The sequence below is a fragment of the Harpia harpyja genome, chromosome 15, assembly GCF_026419915.1.
Source record: "Harpia harpyja isolate bHarHar1 chromosome 15, bHarHar1 primary haplotype, whole genome shotgun sequence".
In the NCBI taxonomy this organism is placed as follows: Eukaryota; Metazoa; Chordata; class Aves; order Accipitriformes; family Accipitridae; genus Harpia; species Harpia harpyja.
Genome location: NC_068954.1, coordinates 7,744,830 through 7,770,121, shown reverse-complemented (window position 1 = coordinate 7,770,121; position 25,292 = coordinate 7,744,830). Strand labels below are relative to the sequence as shown.

General features: G+C 46.3%; 1 protein-coding gene across 6 annotated transcripts in view; it reads left to right on the top strand.

The window, feature by feature from the left end:
- EVA1A (eva-1 homolog A, regulator of programmed cell death) overlaps window positions 1–25,292 on the top strand; it is a 213,317-nt gene that overhangs the window by 144,167 nt on the left and 43,858 nt on the right. Inside the window, exon 1 of one of the 6 annotated variants that reach the window (XM_052809978.1) lies at window positions 1,896–2,224. The exons of 2 other annotated variants lie outside the window; for them this stretch is intronic. In XM_052809978.1, the coding sequence (XP_052665938.1) occupies window positions 1,951–2,224 (274 nt within the window). In that variant the 5' untranslated portion in view covers window positions 1,896–1,950. Of the gene's footprint in view, window positions 1–1,895; window positions 2,225–25,292 lie in introns of those variants that run through there. 3 more of the 6 variants (XM_052809979.1, XM_052809975.1, XM_052809977.1) reach the window with 3 other exon arrangements.

Below are 25,292 nucleotides of genomic sequence, written 5' to 3'. Positions count from 1 at the left end.
CAATGGAAATGGATCTCAAAAGAGTGACAGGCACGATTTGTGGTCTGTCCATAAAGTCTGCCTTACCGTGAGAGATTAAAAAAGCTCAGCTAATTTTATTTATTCAGGACAAGGTTATGAGATAACTTGTCTGTGGTTTTGTAAGGTCGAGCCTATGTGGTGAGGGAACAGCAGGCTCCAGTTTCCACTTGGAGCTGCATGGCCTGGGTGCTTGCAACCCAAATACTGGAGGAATCCCAGCTATGCCTGGGCTTGAAATATTCCTGCTGTGCTGAGGGTAAACTGAGGTTGAGCTGTACCTTGGTGGGCTGCAGCCCTTCTCTGTCCATGCCTGATCTGTAGCTTCCTGGAGTGGATTGATGAGTGATGGCCAGGGTTGAGGGTGGAGAGTGAGGCCAGACAAATACAGATTAAAACAGGCAGCCCTTCTTCTTGACAGGGTGATAGCCACTGAAATAACTTGTATCTGGGGTAGATTGTCCTTCACTGAAAGTTTCTGATTCAGGGTGGGATGTCTCCTTGAAAGATGTGCCATAATTGGTGGTGGTTCTGGTGCTGGTTTGGGACACCACTCTGTGGCTTCAGCTATGCAGGCGATCAGAGCAGGTGATTGAAATGATCAAATGAGTGATCTCGCCTGGCCTTAAGCTATCTCTATTGAACAGGAATATTTTAAAATTCTTATTTTAATAGGAATATCACATTCCTATTAAACTGATTGGAGAGTGGAGAGGTCTCAGTGAGGCCATCTTTAGCCTGAGAAAGCTCGATTTTAAGGAAAAAAAAAATCTCCCCCCACTTTCAAATTTGTGGCCAGAATGACTATGTTTATATTTTCTTTCCAGGAAAGAGTTGAATCTGAGCTTAGACCTGGGTTTCAACTGTCCCTAGAGCTTACTGTATCTGGTGGGACATCTTTAAGCAGGATAAGGGGTGATTCACCTACTTCCAAGTGAAAAGTTTCCATTTCACCTGCTCCTCAGTCTATAGTGACCTGTTGTGTGGACATCTCATCTACCCTACAGCGGTGGTGTGGGTCCCAAATTGGGAAGACGAGAGGACCCCTTAGAAGGTCCTGTGGGCTACTACCAAAGGGTTTATGGCACTGCCTACTGCAAAGGCAGGTGGGGTTTGCAGAGAGCCTAAAGTCAAGCTAGGTCTGGGCTGCCTGCAAGGACACGTGCGTACCCGGTGTTAGGTCTAAAGGATGCTTTAAAAACTGCCACCCACTTCAATAGTCATTGTCCCCTTGTACCCAGCGTGTAGAGAGACGTTCAGAGGATTTGCCTTGCTGGAAGATATCCATCCAACTTTGTTCAATTAAGGCGGTATCTTGCATCCACCAAGGCAGAGGTTTGACCACTTGCCCAGTGCGATCTTCTGCTTCTGTGGGTCATGCCATTGCCATGCCCACCAGCGCTTGGGCTGCCGCCTGCCTTGTCCCTGCGGCGTGCGGAGCCGTGTGCTCCTCTCCAGGCTGGGCACGCAACCCCAGCAGCCCTGGCCCGTCTCCTCCGCTGTCCCCAAGCACCGGGAGCTGCGGGCAGCGCTGCATTTCAGAGCGACTGCCTGCAACCCCGGGCAGAATTAGCCGGTCTTTCGCAGGCAGCAGCTCACCCACGGGGTGCAAGGGGGGACGTTGCTTTGCCTGCTGCCCTCAGGCACAAGCTGGAGTATTCGAGGAGTTTAGAAAAGCCAGAAAGCTGCTGAAAACGGCATTTTGCTCTCAGTGTCTAACATCATCACACCACTCCTGCTCAAATAAATAAACTCTGACGGGAATCCCCCCCCCCGCGCGCCTGCCCATTCATTCCTTGCTTTAATAAAACTTGTCACAGTGTTGTTGTTTTTTCTCCAGTCAGCAGATTTTTAGGCTGGTTAATGAGGGGGAAAAATTTCTCTTCTCCCCCCCCTGCCCCCCCGGCCCCCCAATTGCCTCCCCTTTCTTTCATGTCGGGGGCCAAGTTTGGGTTGGAGCCTGGTGAAGTTTCTGTGTCATTTCCTGTTGCTGCCCTCCTCGACACTCGCTCCCGCGCTCCGCTCCCCTCTCCTCTCCTCCCGCAGACGCACAAGGCGTCCGCCCTCCCAACTGGCGGATTTTGGGGAGGATGTGAGAGGGCAGGGGCATACCTCACGCTCTCGCCTGTCACGCCGCATTCCTGCTCTCGCCTTCCCCACGGCCTCAGCTCCCAGCCCGCTGCCGGCAACGCCAAAGAACCGAACGGTAAAACAACTTTCTTCTCTCCAAGCAGCTCAGCTGTTCTTCCCACGCTGCCGCGAACCTAAGGCAGCGAGAGCAAAAAACGTCCTTGTCCCTTGCAAACTTCGCCGCCGATGGTCGCGGTCCCGTCCACGCGGGTGGTGGGGAGCGAGGTGGCTGCGGGATGCCGGTGCCGCGTGTTTGGGTGGTGGGTGGGCGAGGGGCTGCGGTGTGGTCCTGCCGGTCGTTCGGGAGCCCGGCGTGGGTCTCGCTCCATAGGAGAGAGGTCAGCATCTGCGAGGGCTGGCATTGATGCTGTTTTGCGGACGCTGGTGGCTTGATGTGACTGATGGAAAAAAAAGAGCTATTTACGGGAGGGAGAAACGAGCGTGGGGCTGTACAGAAGCCAGGAAGGCAGGGAAGGGAGGTGAGGGAAAGAGCAGGGGGTGCTCAGCATTTTCACATACGTATTTGTCTTTAAGCTTCAGTCTAGGGCTCACAGGTTTTTCCTAGGGCTTGCTTGCAGTAGTGTTCAAGGGGTTTGTGGGGGTGCATGGTCCCAGTGATTGCTTTTTGGACCAGAAAGGACCGATACTTGCAGGAGTCTGTATTACACTCGCTTGGAGGTGCGGGCACAAATCAGCTGGCATCTGTAAAAACCTGCCTGTAATGCCTTTCCTCTGACATTTCCTTATTTGCTCGCTAAACGCACATATATTTATTTATTTGGTAGGAAAATGACACAAATGTTTGTGCTTTAAAGTGGAGCGACTGTGACTTCATGTACTATTTCTGTCATTCCTGACTCGTTCAGTCTTGACTGTTTCTTGGACAAACAAGGCGTAACAAACTGACAGAGAAATCCTGAGGCATGTGCTGGAGCCGGTTCCCGGAGCTTTCAGAGTTAAAAGGCTTTCTTGAACTCACTGACACAGGGCAGTAAATTTCAATGTGTCAGTAAGTGAGGGAAAAAAGGACTTGCAGAGCATTATACACCAGCAGATAGAGTCAGTGCTGTACAACCCCAGGGTCTTTACAGGCAGGATTAGCTCCTCACACCTCCAGCTATTCAGCAGCATTTAGAAAGGTCAATTATATGTACAGTATTTACCAGCTAATTAGAAGTGGGGGAAAAAAGCCTTCGAGTTAGCCCTGGGAAAAATGATCCTAAGGCTTTGTGTACAGTGTGTTTACCTCCAAGTCATTGCTTGATTCATGTTGCTCCCTCAGCTCCTCCTCGTTTTATGTTAGCTTTGCAGTAGAGTCCTCCCTGGCCCCCCATCCCCAGGACGGGAATGCAGCGGAGGAAGGTACAAGATGGGGAACATAGGAAGGGGCTCTGGGCACACCCTGAGCACATCACTCCTTCGCACTGGCCTCCAGCCGAGGCACGTCACCTCCCATGGCCGGGGAAAGTTCAAGCTCCCTGCCCAGCCTTGGCATCCCTCGTCTTGCTGCCATTAGCAATGGGGGACCCAGGAGACGTTGCTGAAGCTTTGCCTGGAGTCGGTTTCTAGGTTAAAGCTCAAAGTTTGTTTCACAGCTCCTATATGAAAGGCGCGCTTTTACAAAAATCGTGTTGAGTAGGCAACGCTTTTTTGGGTCTTCCCATCTCCTGAACTCTTTCTCAGTACTGTGCTACTCCTTACTGATTTTTCAAAAAGTATTCTTCACTTTCAGCATTCCCCACAGCTAGCTTACACCTGTGTTAGTGAGCTGGTCTCGATGGTTTGTGCTACCACACCGGTGATACACATGGGTTGTTCTGGGACAACTCCTGGGTGTTGCTGGGAGTTAGGATGGCAGAAAGGCAGTTTGGATGCGGTCACCTTGTTTCAGAGCGTAACAGAGTTTAATAATATGTAGGCGTTAGGCCGTGCCAGTTGGCTTCAGGGCTGAAGAAAGGTCTCTGGCACGGTTTAGTTTACTAGCAGAGACGTAGCCAAGAGGCTAATGAGCTCATGTAACAGCGGGAGGAGGAAAGCTGTAGCAGCAGTCACTCCCAGCACCTCTAAGGAGCTGAAGAAACAGTATTTACCTGGAACTGTGCTCTCTGTTTCTTGATATGAAAGGAAATGGAGTGACAGACTGACATTTTTGGAGGGGTCCAACAGGCAGCTCACCTCTGAGGTGAATTGAATCATTGCCTATGCAAGGTGACTGGGGGGGGCTAACCGCGCTTCAGGTGCTGCTGCTTTTGGGTACTTGAAGGGTGGATAGGACCTGAAGTCCTTTAGAAATCCATCCATATATACAGGTGTTGAGACATGAGCCTCTGTCTCAAATGCAGGTTTTGGGAGTCTGTTTCTAAACTATGCTAAAACTTTACTTATGGGTGCTATAGTAGGAGATGAACATAATTTCATCCTTAATTATTTCAGCTCTAAATCTGAACCCGCTTCATTTTAAGCTGACATCGCTCCACTGATTTCAGTGAAGTTATTCCCAATTTACAGCAGTTGAGGGCAGATAAGAATCAGTCCCTTCATGTCTGCTTTTTTCTGCAACTTGCAAAGGAGAAAGCAAAACAAGAGAAACCCACTCAGGGTGAGATCATGATGGGACCTGAAGGGTCTTGAGTACCACCAAGACCTTTCTGGCTTTTTTGGCTTTCTTGCTTGCCCAAAATCTTAGTGTTTTGTTCTGTTAATGGAACCTTGTTCTACACAGAACTGCTGTAAAAGCAAAGACCAGGGTCCCTGTCCCGTCTCTCTCCTTGTGCGCGCATGTTCTCCACACCACACTTTCAGCGCTCATGTAGCCTTGACAGATGAGTCAAGGGATGGAGATTCCAGTTCTGCTGCTTACCTTGGGAAAGCGCTCTGGAGCCCAACAGACTTTACTGTCTGGAAATATTTCCTGTTGCACAACATAAATTGTCTGTTTCAGTTTAATCCTGTTGTCTTAAATTACCTCACCAAAGTACTACCTTGAGTAAAGTCTCTCTTCATGGCCACTTCACTGCAGCGGGGGAACCAGTATTGTAAGAAGCCGCAGGTTGTGAAGACTCTGCAAGAAGGTGGACTGAGCACGTGCTTCCCTTCCCGCTTTCTCCGTCTTGCGCAAGGGCAGGGTGAACGAGTCTTATTTTGTAACAGCGGGTCTGTGCTACTTCTAGTCCCTGAGCCAGACCCTTTGCCTCTCCACAAGCCCACGGTGGCCACCGAGATCTCCAGGAGAGATCTCTCATCGCTGGTGGCTTCTTACAGCTCTAGTGGTCTTTTCCTCTGAGCTGCTTTTCCCTTCTTCAGTGCTTGAGCTTGCTGTGGTGCTCCCTGTCCTGCCTGAGGTTGCTCCAAGGATGCTCTGCTGCTGCCCAGCAGCACGTTGCCTGCCATCTGCTTCAGTTTCTGACGGGGTTCACCTGGGGAAGAGCAGCAGCGTTTGGGGTAGCTTTGGCCCGTTAACACTTGTGGGTGCTTCCTGGCTCTGTCCTGGCTGTCTCCCCAGGCTGAATCAGACACACCGTGTTCATCCACTTTGCTCTTGTTTAGCTCCAGCTCTTGTGGTATTTGAGTGCTGATGCACAAATTAAGGTAACATTTACATGCTCTAGTGAGTCTTCAGCTCGCCTGCACAAATTCTTGTTTTCCTTCTTCTAATGCAATGCCACTACCTGGGGATAGTCCTTGCCTCCTTGCTCCAGGGAGCTGTTGATCCCTGCTCTGTTTAGAGGACATTGCCATAGCAGTGAGGATGTGTAGCAGAGATGGTCAGGATCAACCAGATGATATCCCCGCTGCTGGCCAAACACAGCCAAAAAGTTGCATGCCTCCTTCCCTCTCCAAAGAGTATCCTGTTTGCTTTGGCTATTTTTAAACGTATTTGCTGCTGGAGACTGAAGCTTGCTATCAGTCTGAGCCTTGCCACCATGCGACTCACAGCTGTTTAAAATGGATTAATGCTGAGGCTGGAAGGACAGTTTTTGTTCTTCTGTCCACTGACTTGGGGCTGCCAGACGTGTTGGTGGTTGTGGCAGAGTCGCTTGCTTCCCAGTAAATCAGCGAAGGGCACCAAACAGCTCAAAGCCTGAGGTTTTTCGTCCTTACTCCTGACGACTTCTGGAGTTGAACTGGTGAGAAGGAGGTGAGAGGCCTTTGTATCCCATCAGCAATCCCCTCAGTCATCCTCTCCCTCCCTGAAAGTGTTATTTTTGGTTAATTCGTACAAGTCTGGGCCTCCTTGGTCTATCCTGTGGGAGGAAGCTTGAGGCTGGAATTTTGTAATAAAAGCCAGATTTTTCTCTGGAGGCAGAGTGGAGGAGGCCACTCCTGTTGCTTCTCCAGTTCTTGTTAGTTCTTGATCAGCTTAATCTGGTAACTGTGAAAGCTTTTCTTTCCCCGCTGAGAATAAACTTGGCCTCTGAGTAAGGTCAGCGTTGGGATGTTCACCCTGAGATACCTGATTTCCGCAGAGCCACTGGTGGGAATTCCAGCTCAAGCTGCTCGGTCCTCATCTTCCTGATGCAAGTTCCCAGCAGTATCCTGGGATGAGTCTCTCTGAATGCACCCCAGGCCATTTGCACCATTGCAGAACCACAGCATTGCTAAAAACAAGGAGTTTTCCTCCAGTGTCCTTGGCCAGAGTTAGTTTGCTCTTACCCCGAGGAGCACAGAGCAGCCTGTCCCCTTCCACACCAGCAGCAGCTGGTTTTCACTGGAGCAAACACATCTTTCTACCTGCAGTTTGGAGAGTGTTCTCAGAGGCTTTCCGTGCTTATGAAAAAAATACAGATCTGGCCCTTTGATTTCCTCTGTGACCATGACATTTCAAAGTTCTCCTCCTCTACTGACCATTGGCAATGGAAAGACCACCACCCCCTGCTCTCTCCTCTTTGACTGTCTTCAAGTGGGGGTTGTTTCTACAGGGACCGGCACAGTGGAAAGCTGAGAACATCTGAAGTTGCGATAATTTAAATATGCAGGTGCTACCTTAACTTAAATATATACAGAGAGCTTGCTAATTAAATCTGAGTTTGCTTCTTGGTCATCAGTCACTGTACTAAGGATAGAGATAACAACAGCTGAAGCTGGTATCTCATTCTCATTGGCACCTGACACACTACCTGCAAGATACTCTTGTGGAGTTTCCCAGATGGACTTAATTTCACTAGCTTAATAATATACATCTTGTGCTCCTTTTATTTTACTGGTCACTGTGATTCCCCCCCGACATAGCCTAAATTATACTTGTATTTCTTTTTTTTTCTTCTTTATTAATGCATACATGGACTGTATAGTCTTCAGAGATTTATTTTTCTTTAATGAAATCAGCCTCCTTTTCCTGGCTAGTGTAGTGCATGAATGTCACATTTAAATATGTGCTTTCAAGCTCAGTCCTTTCCCTCAGACATATTACTTTACACTACATTTGGCTGTATTAAACTGCAGTGCTGATTTACTACATCAGTGACCATGAAAGACTGAAATTCCTCTGACCCTTGTTTTGTTTTTTCTCTCTATTTACTATCCACAATGCTCTGTTTTTTGGAATAGTTGGCAGATTGTAAGCTTAAATTTCTTATTTCTTTTCCTCCACTTGATTCAATGGTTACAATCAGATTAATATATTTAGCAGATTTAGAGCTGATTACAGAACAAGTCCAAAAAGCTCTGCTGAGAGCAATGATGCCACAAATGACACAGCAGCGTGTGCTGCCAGGTACCAGGTGTGCGCAGGAATGAAGGAGTAGAGATCTGCCCAAAGTACAGGGAAGCTCCCTTATCTCTCTTCCACAAGCAGGAGTTGGAAGCAGGGAGTGATCAACTGCTAGTGACAGTCCTTGCTTCCTTGTTTTTTTCTTGAAGTCGTCTTTAAGTGTTTTCCGTTCTCTGCTGCAATTTAGAAGTGAGAAGGGTGCTCTTCAGCCAGCTAAGGAGGCTTGAACAGCACCAAGCCTGCAAGGAGGGTTACCCTCTCCTCCTGAGTTTTGTGTCCAAAAAATTGTCACCTCTCTTCTCTGTCCCAAACTTGCAGCCGTTGGCCTGTATGGAAGATCTGGGTATGAGATTTGGTCAGCCAGAGTCTAAATAGCTCTCAGTATTGAGTCTTATTGTTCGAAAGGCAAACAAATGCAAAATTGGGAATTCCTTCCTGTTTGTTTGCTTACTTGAAGAACCTGGGCTAGGGAAACCTGCCAGGCATGCTAACTCTTCCTGACAAACTGCTTTAAAACGGGTTGCATGTAGTGACAGCAACAGTGGCAGCAGAAACCCTTCCCGGAGAGGAAGGAGTACACCACGGGCACCCTGACAGTAGTCAAGTCAACCTCCAACTTCTGCTTGTGCCTTCCTGCATGGGTCTGCATCACCTCTCCTTCAGGTGGATACTGTGTCAGGTGGTGAACATCTCATGCACGGCTATTGAGAACTTCCAGCTGGTATTTAGGAAAGGCTTCTCTGCCATGTCAACCACCTTCTGAGAGGACCAAGCCAGGAGGTAGGTGCCTATTCAGATAGAGCCCTGCGCTTGGTGTTTCCAGCTGGCTGGGTCTCAGCAGTTTCTCACTTGGCACACAGAACACCTAATTGCCCTGCACAGACACCCTGTCTGCCTGGACCCTACGTGTAGGCTTACAGGTTCTGAGTCACTCCTCAGAAATTCAGTGCTCTCCTTTTGACTGTGTTGAATGCCTGAACACTTAAGATAGGTGCTCTGGGTCACGCTGCTGGGCGGGATGTCTACAGGATTGTTATTGTGACACCAAGGTAAGGCTTTTATTAAACGTGGCCCGAAGTCAACTTTCCATAGCTCGGCTTTTGCAGGTGCAAAGGACAGGCTACAATCTGGAGAAGTGTTGTTGGCCTTAAATCGGTATTTGCAAAGCGGTATGCAAGGCACCGCCTGTTGTTGTTGCTAAGAGAAATTATGCATGTTAGGAAGAGGATCACATGGCTATCACGCCATGCAATCTGACTTTATTTTCCAACAACACTAAATACTCGCTGATTCTGTCCAGACCTTGCCGGTTCTGTAATTTTCTAGAGCTGCCTCTGAGGCAGGAGCTTGCTTGCAAAAAAAAAATTAAAAAAATGTATCCATCCAGGGCCCTAGTTTGCTCTCTGCACAGCTTTAACTGTGCAGCTCACTGCCAAGCATCACACAGCAGAGCAGAAAGCAAGGCAGAGAAGTGCTTGTGAATCACCATGGAACAACAACAGCCAAGCCAAGCGGACCCATGTGATTTTAGGCAGGGCTCAAGAATTTCGTTCCTTTAGCTTCAACCCAGGGGGCAAATTTGTTCATTTCCCTGGCATTGCAACAATGATAAAGCCTCTGCATCCATTTGCCCTGAACCGGTAGGGTTTCTGCTCTGAAACACTTGCTGTTCCTATTATGTGTAATAATAGCAGTTAAAGGAAAGGTGGAGATTTGGTGGGACCAGTTCTCAGGTACACTAAGCTGCTTTTTCCCCCTCTCGAGTATATAAAATACCCTTAAAGCAAATGTAAATGGTGTCATCAAAGTAGTACAAGTGGATTCCAGAATCAGACAAATAGGTTTCCCTGCTCCGAAGTGAGTATCTTTTGCAAACATTTGTGGGGAGATGGATACCAAACTGTGAGTTGTCACCTATCCCTCTGAGACAGGTGCTTAGGACAAAGTGCTGTTGTCTGATGGCCACAATGGATGTTGGAGGGAAATTTTAGGAAGGTTGAGGCACCTGTGTCTGCGGATACTGAGTGCTCCAGTGGTTCATCTTTCCCATGCACTTGGTGCATGCAGGTTCCTGAGCCTTATCTGGGTGGATACCGTTTGGGTTGGACTAAAAGCATGTGAGATAGCTGTGTAATAGCATACACAGTCAAGTTTCAGCACCAATGCTTGTGTCCTGAACTGTTCACTACTATAGAAATTCACTACCACAGAATTCACTACTACAGAAATAGCGTAAGAGCTTTCTTGACCTTTGATTCTTTCCTTTCATGGCAGAGGTCACATAGTTTGAATCAGGTCAGAGGTAAAGTGAAAGCATACAGCAAAGAGCAAAAGACAACCTGAACTAGGGAGGAAGGAATAAAGGTATTTTCTGGGAAATACAGGAATGCAGGCAAAGATATGAAGAAAACCACCTGCTTGAGAGAAGCAACCTTGAGGGGTGGACATAAAACTTCTAACTTGCCTTTCCGTGTCTCCCGGACAGCCTAGAGTTATTTCACAAAAGCACAGCTTGAAGCAGGCGCCCTAAATTATAGCCCTATTGCAGTGGCTGTTTGGGACCTAATGTGCCCCATAGGACTGCTATGGATCGGAGGCAGAGACTAAGTGCAACTGGAAGATCTAAGAAGCCCGTGTCCTCCACCAGTCCAACATTCATGACAGTAGGAAGGTCATCTTATCCAATTGCAAAATGGGAGTGCTACCTCAAAGCCATCTGGTCAGAGGTTTCATTCATTCTTGCTTGCAACATGCTGGAAAAATGAAAAGCTCTATGTGCCTGCTTTGTGTTATTAAGGAGGGAAGGTTGGAAAAAATCCCCATGACTTTCTGTTGTATATGTTGCTTAAGAAAAGACATGCTGTCTGTGGCGAGACCTCACAGCATGCTAATTTTCAAAGTGTATATGCAAAAGTTTGAAACCAGAGGTTTTATTGACCCTGGAAGAAAAAGCAGATTCCAAACAGGGGTTCAGAAAAAAAATCTCCTGTTTCATCAATATTTGCTCTTGCTTTATTGATGAATGGATGCGGCTTGCCTGTGTTGTGGTTTTGTCCTGTTTATCTTCTGAATTTGCATGCATTTTATTTCTGGGCAATTATAGTTTCAAGAGCTGGCTGCAAGGTAGGCAGCTGAAGAGCCACGTCATCTCTTCCATCCTCTTTTTCACTGAATTTCTGAGCTTGGGGTCTTGCTTTTGAGCACAAATTTTGTGATGGGGACTGTAGGGACTAGATTACTACAGGGAAAACGTGAACCTCCGTCAGGGTTTGAACTTTGGTCTGCAGAAAACAACCTGATATTTCAATCTGCAAAATAACTTTGGGCCATAAGGAGCTACAGATTAAAAACTCATAGTAGAGGAAAACTTAACATAAAATCTCCATGGATTTTAAGAGAATTAGTTCTACCTTGTTATTTCCATTGAACTATGCAACTTAGAGAAGTATGAAGTCAACCTGCTCAGAAATCCTCAGGAGGAAACATGGACTGCTTGAGGGTATCTGTGGGGTTGTTTCCCCCTTGTCCATAGCTGGGTAGTTGATTCAGCTGTTGCACTGCCGTTGTGCAATATACAGTGACAAGTCTTTCCTGTAAGGTTCAAAGGACAAAGAGAAGAAGTCAGTGCTAAGGCATGTTGCAGTTTTTGTGGGGGAACATCTGTGATCCCTTGCTCCTTCTTCTAAGTATTTAATCTGTTATATCACTATGCAGAGTCTGGTACTGTAGGACGATACCAAATTGTTCCGTTTGACTTTAGTTCAGCTTTTTTTGCCCCTTTAGTCTGAATGTAGGCTCATTATGGCTGCTATTTACCAGGAGGCATTGTAGAAAAATTCTAGCGTGCATGTATTTAAATAACATCTGATATATTCTGGAGGATAGACAGCATGGAGTAGCTATAGTGCTGTTTCCAAAGAATTTAAATGGCATCCTTGGCAAGAAAAGAGAGAGGAAGGAAAGATCTGTTACATGTGCCTGTGTATTGCCCCTAGAATAGGATCAAAGTTATGAAAAGAAACTGTGGTTTTGTTTCTCCACAGTTGTTAGAGTTCACAAACTTCCCAGGATCTACATTTCAAGGCTTTCATCAATGAGATTTTGTACATTTACATTTGTTCAAAATAGTTTCCAGGCAGTGGGTGATTAGTGGTTAGAAATGGCTTGCAGTTTGGTGATAATTTGATTAAGTGAAATCCTTAGGAAAATGAGCATTCCAGATCTTCCGTGTTTCCCTGCTTCACCTGTGGACCACGACTCCTTCCCCACCCAATCTCACAGGAGGCATCTCCTTTATCTCCTCTGTTTCAGAAAGGAACAGATGAATGCTAGTCAGGAAAAACAGGAGGATGCCTCCTGCCAGAATGAGCAGCAGGAAAAGACATTAACTCCAGAAAAATGCCACTTTTACATTTTTCCAGGAGAACTGAAAATGCAGTAATTACATCCCTCTCCCTAAGAACTCCGTGTACTCCTGTTCTTTTGAATTAATTCAGCATTAAGGACTGTGCTGTGCTACTGCGCACTGTGGAGTTACAGTGTCTCCAGAGATGGAGGAAGCACAAGGTTCGTGGTATCTTGAGAAGACTCGCACCTCCTTGACATGCCAAGGAGGGCACTCCCCAGTAGCATCGTCTGGAGCAGCACTCCTTCATCTATAAGTCTGAGGCAGTCTGCAAACAAATGAAGAAGACCCATACCTGTACATTTCCATGCTGGCCAGTGAGCCAGCAAAGAAAATGGGGAAAATAAACGTAAGAGGTAAATATTCAAAGTTTAGCCAATTTTTTAATTATGTATAAATGAAAATAATTTTTTCTAATGTTGCAAGCTGGGCCATGGATGTTTTTTTATAAGAAGGTGAAGTGATATAAGAGTATAGCTTGACCTGTCAGTCCTTGCCAATAGAAGGACCATCTTGTGTCCTGCTCCTTCATTCGGAAGTGGGGAGAGTGAAAGGCACAGTTAAGTACTTAAGTAGGTACCTTTACAAAAATCTTTGCTTTACTCATTTACTTCAGGAAATTTTGGTTAAAAATATTGATCTAAAAAAAGGATTATGTCTTTCTGCCTTCCTGTAAAAACTGTGGATATATGCCTGTCATAGTCACTGACTCATGTATTTCTAGTTGGTGGGGGTGGATTTACAAATGTTTCAACTTACAAACACACATGGATTTACAAACAGTTGCTTGAAGTGGTTTTGCAGTTCTCCTTGTGATCATGACATATTCGTGTCTCCAAACCATAGGCTTAATACCAACGCAGTGCTACCTGGAGTGGCAGAAGGAGAGAAACACTCTTACCTTCCCTGTGTCCTGGAGACTTTTCCAGCACTTGGCAAGCCAGCATGGCCCTGCGTGGAGCAGTCGTCGCTGGCCACTGTCTCACATCCTTCTGGCCACCACCTCACAAAGCAGGCCAACCCAGCTGTTTTCATAGCTACCTAAATAAAAGGTGAAAAAGGACTGGTGAGACCATTCAGTCCATCTTCCTGGATAGCGGCAGCCATACACTTCCCTTGAATTGAATTCCATGGCAATTACAGCAGGCATTCCATCTTTGTTTTTCAAGTGGTACCATCCTTGGCAGTGGTAATTCCACCATTGCGGCAGCTGACGTATATGGGTACAGCCGTTGCTGTCTCTTTGGTCCTGGATCCCTCTGAAGCAGCATATGTGACATTAGTGTCCATGTGTCCTTGTTTTGGACACCCTGAGCTGTAGCGGATTCTCTCAGGGAGTGCATCCAACTTCATTTGCAGGACCTGTGTATGAAAAACATGTCAGATCCCTCAGGACGATTTTCAATCTAAACCTATTTAAAACTTTATATGGAAAAAGAAAGGTCTGAAAGTCCACACTCAGCAATATAGTATGCATGAGACTCAGTTAATTCACCTTGAAAGAGGCCTTTAAGAGAACTTGCAAATGCATGCTGCCTTAGGGATAGGACACGGGTGAGCGCACAAGAGCAGCACCAGATAAACAGAAAACATTGCAGCAACCTAGCTAGGAGGTCATGGGATCCGCGTAGCTGGCAGCATTGCTAAGCACATCGGTTTGCGCTGTGGCTGTTTTTTCTCACAGATGGGATAAAAATAAGATAGATTAAGTATATCCAAGAAAAAATAGTTTTACAAAGGCTTGAGCAAGCTGCCAATGTCAGCAAAGGCAGCCAGTAATGTAAGCAAACTTCAGAGAAGGAAAGCTGCAGAGTGTCCTGCCGGAGAGAGCAAAGGGGACCGGCCCTGCACCCTGGCTGGATGTGGGGTGAGGGGTTGGCTGGGCGATTAGGTTGATTTGTGTCTTCTGTGTTTACCAAGGCAGATCCCAATGGAAAGGGAGGTTTTTCTTTTAGCTGATAAATATTCCTGCCTCTAATTTAAAATGTTTTTCCCCCTTCTGTGGCCCTTTGAGTTAACCTCTGCCATGCCAAGTCATTCAGGCTGATAGGCAGGTGTTGAGGGCCCTGCAGAAATTTGGAGCCCCCTGTCACTGCTCTTATTGCCTGTTCTGCTTCTCCAGGGTTAGATCTACATTTGGCTGTGACCTCGCACCCAGCTTTCCAGCAGATCCTTAGGAATGGCCAATTTAGGCAAAGTGAGGAACTGCTCCCTTAAACTGGATCTTGTATCAACAGAGTGAGCAGCATCGCCTTGGCTGTCGGTGCTGTAGGATGCTCCCCGGCGAGCACGAAACTGCAGTTAGAATGTACGATGGAGCAAAAGCAGATGGTGTAACAGGGCTTTGCAGGGCTCAGATGAGCCACAGTTACTGCTTCTCGGTGGCTCTGTAGTAACTGGCTGTCAGCTTGGTCTCAGGCAGTGGCAGATCATCTGCCTTCATTTAGTTGGCTGTGAAAGCGGCTTCCTGTTGATTTCTGCTCTTCCTTTCCTTTTTTCAGAGAGTCACTCCAGCTGGGTCAAGGCTAACGGTGTACTGGGGCTCCATACATTAAGTCTTCAGGGGTGCTGATGCATAGAAAAACCCCTTGCCCAGCAATAAGAGGGTGAGAGCAAGTCTGAAATTGGCCTCCTCTGATTTGGCAGTACTTTGCTTTGGAGAGGCGTAAATGGTAAGGGGCACGGCCAGAGGGAACAAAGGCCAGAGAATATCATTCTCCGCTAAGTAACAGTTATTTGTTGGTCTCTGGAGTAGTTACTTCAGACAGGTTTTTAAATGCACTTAATTCAGAAGTAATCTTGGTGAAAGGGGGGTTGGGATCAGGCAGGGAACATTCTGGGGAAAAACATTTGCCTCTTTTTGGTTAACGACCATATTTGTTACATTAAAACAAATACCACTATCTGACCCAGCGAGCTTGTGGAAGGAGGCCAGAAAATAAACTGTGTTGCTACTGACAAGATAATGGATCAGAAAAAACCAAAAGGTTGCAGTGCTAAAAAAACCCAGAAAACTCAATCAAAAAGCTGTTTCTCATTTCTTCTTACATTGCCCTGAAAATTAAGACAAGTGTAATTTTTCAGCTCAGCCTCACTTTGTAGAGTTGGTGGGTTTTACACTTGGCGAAAGAGAATTCTAAGCTTCCTTTCCCACGTTGTTTGAGAACTGCATCAGAAAGGTCTTTGAGTGGCAAAGTTCACTCCCCTCCATGCATAGGGCCAGGGGTTTGATGCGCCTTATATGAGAAATAGTAACCAGACACAAAAATTGCGTCAAGACTCTTGGACGGCCAAGAGAGAGTTGGATCTAGACATTCATTTTGGCCCTCTTCTCTATAGCTAGTGTCTGTCTGTCTGTATCTCTGGAAGCAATGCCATTAATGCCAACACACCGATCCCTCTGTCTGTCTGGCCAGCCACATCGGTCTCCCATCTGGGTATGATGCAATTTCCTTTGCTTCTTTATTGGGAGATTAAAGGAGCTGCCTCTTCTCCCTTTTCCTTGTAGATAATTTATTGTTTCTGGATTTAATAACTTTTCGTATTTGGAGGTTTCCTGCAGATGGATTAGGAGCAAATGTGAACATTGCAATGACAGCATTTTTAAGGCAAGTATCTACAGTACAGGCTACCTGTTTCCTGATCCCCCTGTTGTATAGATCAAGATTCATGTATATACCCTAGCTGTCACTGCAAAGGCAGCTTTGGCTAATAGGTGTTGTTTCTTAGAGTAAATTTAAGAGGGAAATTGTCTTAAATGTCTTTCTAGTAGCTGTTGGTAAGTTCAATGGTGACATTAAGAACTGCTTCAAAAAGTTCAGAATTCTCCTCTTGGTGTTTGGCCCATTGAGTAACGTATGTGCTCTCGAAACAGTGGGACATCACTCCTTACCACCAAGTTGTGCATCTGGAGGTCCCTCCTACCCAGAAACTTCATTTGCCTCTCTTGTAAGCAGCAAATGGCACCTGCCATAACGAGTCAGTAGTGTTTTGTAGGGATTTACTTTAATAAGACATTGAGCTGGAGATTTGGCTGGAGTCGTTAGCTCCAGTCCACCTGCTGTAGGGGCCAGATGTAATTCCATAAGGTCTAACAGGGCTATACTATCTTAGCACATGCCATCTCAACCCCTGGGAATTGACCCTGCAGCTGTGAGTTTAGCCGTGCTGGGCTGACTGCGCACACACTGGCTCTGCTAAAGCCGTTTTGTCACTGCAGCCCTGTGCCACATGGATAAGCTCTGCTTGTAGGACCGAAAGAGACTGCTTGTTCTTCAGCCCAAGTGGTGAAGTTGTGCCCTTTCGGGCTCTCCAGGGCCCAATTTCAGTCCTGACACCTTGGGGGACTTGCCACATGATGTGGCTGTTCTTTCAGGACACAGCTAACTAAAGCTATTTATTTATTTTTATTGTTAATCACAGGAGTAGCATAAAGAAATACAGATATCTGTCAGCTTTGCAGCAAGTTGCAGAGACCACTTTGTGGCAAGTTTGGGTTGCTTCCATATTTCCAGTTGTCCCATTTTCTCAGACATAGAAGACTCCCCTGTGTCTGAAACTCTGGCCTTAAGGTTTCCAAGGCTGTTTCTTTCTGCAACAGTTCTGATGGATTTTTTTTTTTCCTAAGCAAAAGTCTGCATGGGAATGCTCTTTCCAGTTGTACCTCCTTGGTGGTGTCTGCCCTGTTGGTGATACATGTCGAGGTCTCTGGACTGCCATAGACTGGCAATGTAGGTGAGCATCTCTGATGGGGTTTTGTGAAATAAGACTCAGAGCAGTGTCCTGCTTCAGTGTGAGGTTATGAAGAGTAGTGTTTTGGAGATGGCGAGTTGTTTGGGCACTGCAGTAGATGGCAGCTGCATTAAGTACATCCTCACAACTCACATTAAATGGCGTCTCATGCTAGTTTCAGCAGAGACTCCAAAGAGAAAATTCTTGCACGTCTGTGAGAAGTCTCTCTTGCCGGGAGCCAAGACACGGAGGAGAAGCAGCTGACACAGCCACCCTTGCTCTGCTTATCTTGTGTGTTACTGTTGAGGCCTGAGCTTTGGCCAAGAGTGCCTTCTGTCTCTGTGCAGACATTCTGCCATGACTCTGTCTGGGCATGCACTCTGGCTAGGAGGAGGCAGGTAACAGCTCTGCGACATGGCTGAGGATGACGCCTGCCCGAGGAGGTCGTCTTCTCCCGAATGGTGCTGGGAAGCATGTGCTGGGATTGGCTGAGCTGTGATGCTTGGATGAAAGGAGACTTATCTCCTTGGCTCCTGGGAAGAAGCACGCAGGCCTAGTCATGTTACAGGTGGCTTCAGACTAAGATTTGTCCTCACTGGCTCATTGCAGAAGGTCTAGGAGGATGGTCCTCTCCGGGTTAGGTGATTACCAACATGCATGGGCAGTGGATTAGGGCTCGAACCCATGCTTGCCTCCTCAGCCTAAAGTGCTGCATAGTCTTGTGGCACTCCTGTTTTGCAACTGAACTGAAGATGGTCGGTCAGAATGTACGAGAGGCATGTTTGCAGGATTAACGGTCTGTAAAGCAATCTGGTTGCTTTGCTTAATTAAGGCAGTGTGGTAGAAGGATCTTGTCATCCACGGTAGAGGGACAGTCTTTCTGCATCCAACTGCAGGTATTTCCAGTGGTCTGTGGGTCAGTACATTCCCACTCCATGTTCTGTCTACTATAACTGAATAATTAGTAATTCTCCCCATGAGAAACCCCAAATCTGTCAGTTTTACTGGCCAACAGTAATAACCAGTGAGCAATGAGCGGCTGCTAACGCTGCAGAAACAGCCCCTATCGGAGGCAGCTCAGTGGCTGATAATTATCTCCTTCAGGGAGAAGCTTTGCAGGGGAGTTCCCACCTCACTAGATCTTTGTTTCACTTGAAATATTTTTGGTTGTGTATCTTGGTTCAACATGCCTCCAGTCCTTTTAGTTGGTATGAAGATTCACAGCTGGAGTCTCCATATATGAAGCCCCATAAGGGCTTGCAAAGCTCTTTTCTTTGAACGCATTGACACTTCCCCCTGTGGTAAGGCAATGAGTGATACGCAGGGTTTAGTACTCACGATAAGTGATGGGGTGGGAAGGCACTTGGACCATGTCACACAGAGGATTTTAGGGCTTCTCTCTGGTAGAAAGGTGGATCCATCTCCCGTGACTGTTCACAGCCCTGCAATGAACACAATCTATATCCTTTGTAATGATGCCTTTTTTCTTCCTCCTCAAATAAAGGGTTGCTTTACTTACCTGGATTTACAACTCTGTCAGCCAAACTCTATTAATAAATTTCCTAGTAAAGACATAGCTAGTCTCTGCCAAAAAGTTTTTTTGCTCATGTAGTTTAACTCTATTGCTTGGAAGGAGAAACTAAGCAGCAAATAGAGTTCCTGGCCCCAGCATGAGGTACTGTTTGCATAGCCATGTCAAGTATGTGATTTTTCACATGTCTCATTGACAAAGCGTTGCTGGCAAAATGTTTATATACAAAATGAGCCAATGTTGCTTACCTTCTCCACCTGCTGGAGAAGGTCCAGTCCCACTCACCCACCTTTTACCAAAAGCTTAGTGGAGAGACCCGCAGAGCTGGTGGCATGGTGATAGATGCAGTAGAGAACATAAAGAGTTAAATGCCAAGTTTAGCTGCAGAGGTTTTCATTGTCACAACTGGGGAAAGTAGAAACACAGACTGAATAAATGGTCTGATGATGCTGGACTGTGAGCAGGTTTTGAACCCCCCAATCTCCCCAGCACACCAGCACTTAGCCCTCGGTCATCTGAGTTATGCAACATTACATATCCCTCTTAAATGGGCCAATTATTTCTCTATGCAAGAGTGACTCATAGAGATTTTCCTGTCTGTTGACTATGAAATATATATTTCATTTTCTTCAAGAAAGCCCCCTTTTTTTGCAATTCGAGTGAAATCAATATTCTAAAATGGCATTTCAATAAAATCAAGGTTGTAAAGTAAACAGGGTAATGAGAAGACAAGCGCCATAAATAGATTTTCAAATGTCAGACAGTTGATATATATTTTCAAATATATAACTTAATTTCACAGTGATAAATATGGGAGACTGATAGCAGATGAACAAGAACTACGGAAGGAGAGGAACGATGTGAAACTGCCCGTGTTTTTCTCCTTAGCTAGTGGCAACCTGCAGGCGTGTATGGGACTCCCCTGGATTGAAGAGGGAGGACAGGTATTGTTTTTATGTATGGTCTTGGCTGGAAAAAGGCAACTTTACACTATACTTAGAGCCTCTAGTGTTGCAGCAAGTCACCTCCTGGATTTTTTGCCTCAACAGTGGGATGCGTAGGGGTTAAAGGAGGCAGAGGGCATTAGGGGAGGGTTGCAGGGGGTCATTGCATGAGTCAGTATTGCACTGATGCCCAAGCCGATGGTGCTGGAATAGCCATGTCTCCTATGTCTGTACAAATCCCCCAGCTTTACCTAACCTTTCACATGCTACACAAATGACTCCCTCTTGCTTTTCCCAGGAACATGCGGTGTGTTTCTGCTCTGCTAAGCAGTGGCCACGTTCCAAGCAGCAGCGGCTGCATATTTACGCTCTTGTATTGGAACAGGACTCGCATAGTTTGAATCATCACTTGCAGTCACCCACAGCAGAAACATTTGTGATTAGAAACTTGTGAGATCATCCCCGCAGCTTGCAAAAAAGGTTTGGCATCTTTCTGGGGAGAAAAGCAACTGGAAGACAGAAGAAATTATACGCCCTCAGCTGTGAAAGTTGACACAAAGGAGGCAAGTGTAGAACTGCCACATTACCCTGAAATGGCTTTGAGGTGGTGAATGAATAGCAAACAATGCTATATATTTTCTGTATTTTCTTAATCGCAGTATCCCTCCCTAAAATGTCATCCTGATTTCCCAAGGGGTTGTAAGAGTCAAAGGTGGTTGGTTTGCAGGCCGGAGAGGGGTAAATGGACCTAACTCACCTACGAATCAAGCTTTCTGAATTAATTGCTATTATCTTGATTAGAAAGAAAGTTTGGGAACATTTTAACATGAAATGAAAGAAGCTTACAAGAAAGTAATTGAAGTAATGAGGGGATAATTGAGATATGATTTCAAATTGGTTAAAAAAAAAAGAGATAAGACATGAAAGCTGAGAATTAATACAGCCAGCATCTCCTATCTTTGCAGAGCTGGTGAGCAGGGATGTGACATTTGGCAGATGAAGACAGCATGGCTTTGGGTTTGGAGTTCTTCATCCTGCTTCATTTTTCAGGCTTGTCACCACCTGCACATGCATTTTTGAGAGTGGGAAGTTTCCCGTCCATCAGTGAGCGATCTGGGGGGTCAGTGCATCCATGTGACATCCGTGGCATCCAGCAATGTGCTGAGCTTTGCTGAGCTGCCATTTGTCACCTCGCTGATTTTAGCCGGGCGTTCTGGATTTCTGAACAATGGTGATTTTTTTAATTCGGGAAGCTGCTGTTGACATCACCCTAAAAGTGAGCTTCGGCATTTTCTTTGATGGGGGAAGCAGATGTGGTGCTGCCACACTTTGCTGCCGGGAGGCTAAGGTAAGACTCAGACCTCCCAGACTTTCCTGTTGTTTCGTCTTAATCCAGGAAATTAGGCTGGCATCTTTCTTATTCCTGCTGGTTAGAGAGACTTAGAGCTTTCATTAGATGCTGGATTTTGATCTTGGCTAATAAAAAGCAAAGAAAAATGATGCACGCAGTCTGGCAGGGGGATTGAATATTTGTGCAATATGAAAGGTCCTCTCAGGTGCGGCTTGTGCTGTATGGTTTGTGTAGTGTTCAGCAAGGCCCTGTCAGTGCTGGGGTTTCCTGTTGCTCATAGCATTCCTTTACTATTACTTTTCTTTTTTGTCTTGCTTTGTAGAATTTGATCTCTGCTTTAAATTATGTCTCCAGTAACGTGTGCGCTCTGATTATTGCAATGTGCCTCACTGAATAGGGATCATTCCCTTCCTCAGTCTCAGTTCGCTTCACCTTGGCTTATAACTTTACTTTCTGGCGAAAGGAAAGGTTTGTTTTCCTTTGGGATTGCTGGAGATGATGGTCTTTGATTTCTACATCCATGGCCTGAAATCGTTCTCAAATCCAGCCTGTCATATTGAAATGATTTACTTCTTTCATTGTTTGAATCTCCCCGTTATTTCTTGGCAATTCTGTGTGCGAGAACATTCATTCCTGCGTTTACCAGGGCTTTCTGCATCTGACTGGACTGGCAGGTTCACATCTGTCTTTCATAAGGAGGATTTTTCAGACAAGAACTCCCTGGAAAGGGATTAAGCCTTTTTGTTGTTGTTGTTTTTGTTGGTCCCAAGTTTGTTGCTGCTGAGAGGATGATAAATGCTATGCACAAGACACACCACGACAAATGCACACCCCTTTGAGAGGATGGATGTAATTGTCTCTTTGCCTCTCGTCACGTATATTACAATTTATGTTAATGAAAAGCCAGCAAGTGCTCATAGTGCAACAACCTGTGCAGTGCAGAGCAGCTCTGAGGTTGTGGCAGAGGGCTGCTTGGTAGTTCTGAAGCAGTGTCCAAAATGGATAAAGCAGGACTTTGAGGGGCTGCATATCAGTGTTTTCCTACCTTAAGCCTGTTTGTATACTAATTCCCTATGGATCAGGCATGTCCATTCAATATATATTTGCTAGTGGTGGATAACATGAGAAAAGTTCTGTCTGTGCACTGAACTAGCTTTTCTTATGTCTCTGGGGGTCTGCTAATTTTTTTTAGATAGATAGATAGATAGATAAAGTGTTAGTTAGATAGAGTTTTTAGTATCTACATCCCCCCCCCGGCACGGCTGAAGTGCCTAAGCCCAGACCTCCAAGTAGTTACCATCAGTGCTTATGTGGTATCCGCAGGTAAAATTGTGTCTGAACACCTTGAATGGGTTTGTTGAAAGCCCTGTGAAGCAGAGCCTGGGATCACATAGGCAGTTTGGGGCAGAGCAAGGAAGCAGCTTTGCTGTCTTTAGTTTACTCTGACACTGACGTGCCTTGGTGGCCTTGGGCAAGTCAATTAACTTCCATGGTTTAGCTTTCTCACTTGTGAAAGGTAAATGCTATGCTGGTTTTACAACATAGGTGGTGTTTTTGAGAGTTAATTAGTTGGTGTTTGAGGCACAATAGTTTTATAGAGGGGTTGTTCATCGAGTCCTTGGTCTCTTTGCTCAGGAGGGTGTTAATTGCTCTCTGGTTATGGGATGGCTCTGATGAGAGTAAAGGCATATGGAGGTGAGTGTGTGATTAACAAAGCAAGCCTGAGGTAGAACAGATTTCCCCAGGCAAGAAATTGAGTTGCTGTTGGCCGCTGGCTTTTCTTTTGGCATGTATTCCTGAAAAGACCCCAGTTCAAGGAGCACCCCATGATGACCCCACGTTCATCTTGGTGCTTTCAGGACTGCTCACTCACTTTCAGAGGTGCTCAGCTACGTAAGGGCAGGAAGGATCTGAAATTCCCTCCCCCTCCTATCTGTGTGGCCAGGTGAGGAAGTCAGGAACGTAATTTCATGCACCATAAATACTAATAATTCCAGGTACTTATGATTCGAGCATGCACATTAATGTGGTGTGAGCTCTCTCCCTTGGCTGGAGTTGGTGTAATCACACTTAGGACCTGTTTGTCTTGGCGGAGCTGCCCTTATGAATGAGGTAACTTAGGAAAAGACATTCCTTCACTCATGGCAAACAGCTAAAAATATCTGAACTTCCACAGGCCTGGGGAGGAGAGCAGGAGTCAGGGTAAAGCTCAGAGCATGGACCTCCAGAGGTGCAATTTTGAGCTCCTTTGCAGAACTGAGCGGGGGCTGCAGGTCCCCATCACCCTGCGCACACCACCTTTGTTGGACCAGGCTTTACTGCGGAGCATGTCTTGGGGCTCAGAATGCTTTGCTCACATTTAGCCACTCAAAGCATGCAAGTTACAGCAAATGACCTCTGTTCTTGCTGAAAACCCTGTTTTGCTACTCAGTGACTTACATATTGAGTTTACAAGAGTGATGCAAGAGCCCCTGCTCTGCAAATAGCTGTGAGAGCATCTTGGGTGATGACTGCTGCTTTGGGACAGAGTACACAGCACTCTCGTTAACCAAAGATGGGTTGAAGATGAATATGCTTTTCTTCTGCCCTTTAAAATGAAAATTAAGCAGCCTTCCTCTTTGATGACAGGAAGAGATGCTTGTAAAGGCTTAAAGCTAGGGCTGTTAAACTATTTGGACATGCGGGGATGGCCTAGTTTGAACTGACCAAGGGCTGATAGTTGCCTTTCGTGTGTGTGTCTGTGTTTAAGAGAATTTTTTCAAAATGAAACAAAAAAAGCATCATTTCACAACCCAAAGGAAGCTAATGAAGTGATGCAGTTATGCTTCCCCCTCAACGATCTGGCCCCAAGCCTTCGCAAAGAAAAGGGCTTGCTCAGGTAGTGTTTATTATGCAGTGAGAGTTCCTGTTGCTGCTTTCCCCATGCAGCTGGAACCACAGCCCTGTGTGTTTTTATGTGTGCGTGCATGCACTTACTTAGAGGCACTTCATAAATCACATTTGAAAAGTGCATTTTTTTTAATTTTTTTTTTTTGTTTTGGAATTTGGCAATAAACAAGTCAACTAAGAGAAAAATCAAACCTGTGATTGGTTCAGTCACCAGCTCTGGGGGGAGGGGGCCTTCAGAGATCTACATATTTATAGGTGCGCAGTAGCTGGAATGGGTGTATCGGCTACTTTTTTGGCAAGGCTGAAGTTGCTTGATTATTAAGAATGATTCTTTATTATTTATGTCACCCATCTGAGGCTGCTGTATCTCTGCAGATGTGCCCTAAAGCAGGGAAGCAAAGCACAGGCAGTGCAGCCAGACTGCTTAAGTTTTATTGGAAAGCGCTGCTTTCGCTGCGAGAACAGCTTTTTATGGCCAGCCAGCTCCGTCTGTCCTTGTTTTCCTTCCAGGAATGCAAGGGGCTGGGGAGAACGAGAAGCAGGGAAATGCAACTTTGATTGAAACACTGGGGGACCACGAAAGAGAGCAGAAAGGAAAGCAAGAAAACCGTAAAAACACTGTAGTGGGGGCCAGTGAAAGAATGACACAGTCCTGAGAGCGTGACAGGGCAGTAGGAGCTGTAGTTCCTCTTTTCTTAGGATGCTTTTTGACTCTTGCTATGAAGAGTCCTCCAGCTTGTAACCTTCGCTAAAGAGGTTGGATTGAGATTTGTTTCTTTTTGAAGTCCAAGGGAATCTGGATGTGTTTTTACTCATTTCCTCTTGTAGTGCCTGCAGTGGAAAAGGCTGTGCCTGCCTATGAGAGCGACTTGCAGGTCCCACTCACTGTCACTCAAAAGCTTGGTGTCAGCCTTCCATACCCCGCAGGGTGCTGGGAGATGCTGTATGGAGAACTGAGGCCAGGAGGGATGTACAGCATGATCCGCACGAGCACTTAGCTGCTTGTGTGCATCAGGCAGGAATCGGGACCAGACACCAGTTCTCCCAGTCCCAGCTTGAAGGCTGCAGGAGCCAAACGCCATGCTGCTAGCAATTTTTCTGCCTCTGTGACCAGGGCCCACTCGAGGCACCCAGTAGGTATTTGCCTTGGGTGGCTGATGACCGAAGCAAGGGAATGTTTGTGGACTTCTTTACCTGGACAGCTGAGCTGGCCAGGCTTTTGTTGCGGTTGCTCCGGACAGAAGAGCAGCAGTATGGACCATCAGGGCTGCTGTAAGGGACACAGCCCTTCCTCACCTGGGTTGCCAAACTCAAATCCGCCGGTGTGGTGGTGAGAGTTCACAGCAAGGCTCTGCCCTGTGGCTTTTGGGCTCAGGGCTGTGCAGCTGCTGAGCTTCCCCAGGAGGAGAAGGCAAATCCTTCAGCGGGGCTCTCTGGTCCCTTCAGGATGTGGAAATCATTAAGCCCTCCCGAGGCTGCGCTGGGGTTTGGAGGTGCATCTCTTGTTTCCTGAGCTCCACCGACAAGGTTGCAGAAGGTGGCCGTTGTGTGCGCTTTTTTGATGGAGAGTGGCTGTGACTGCT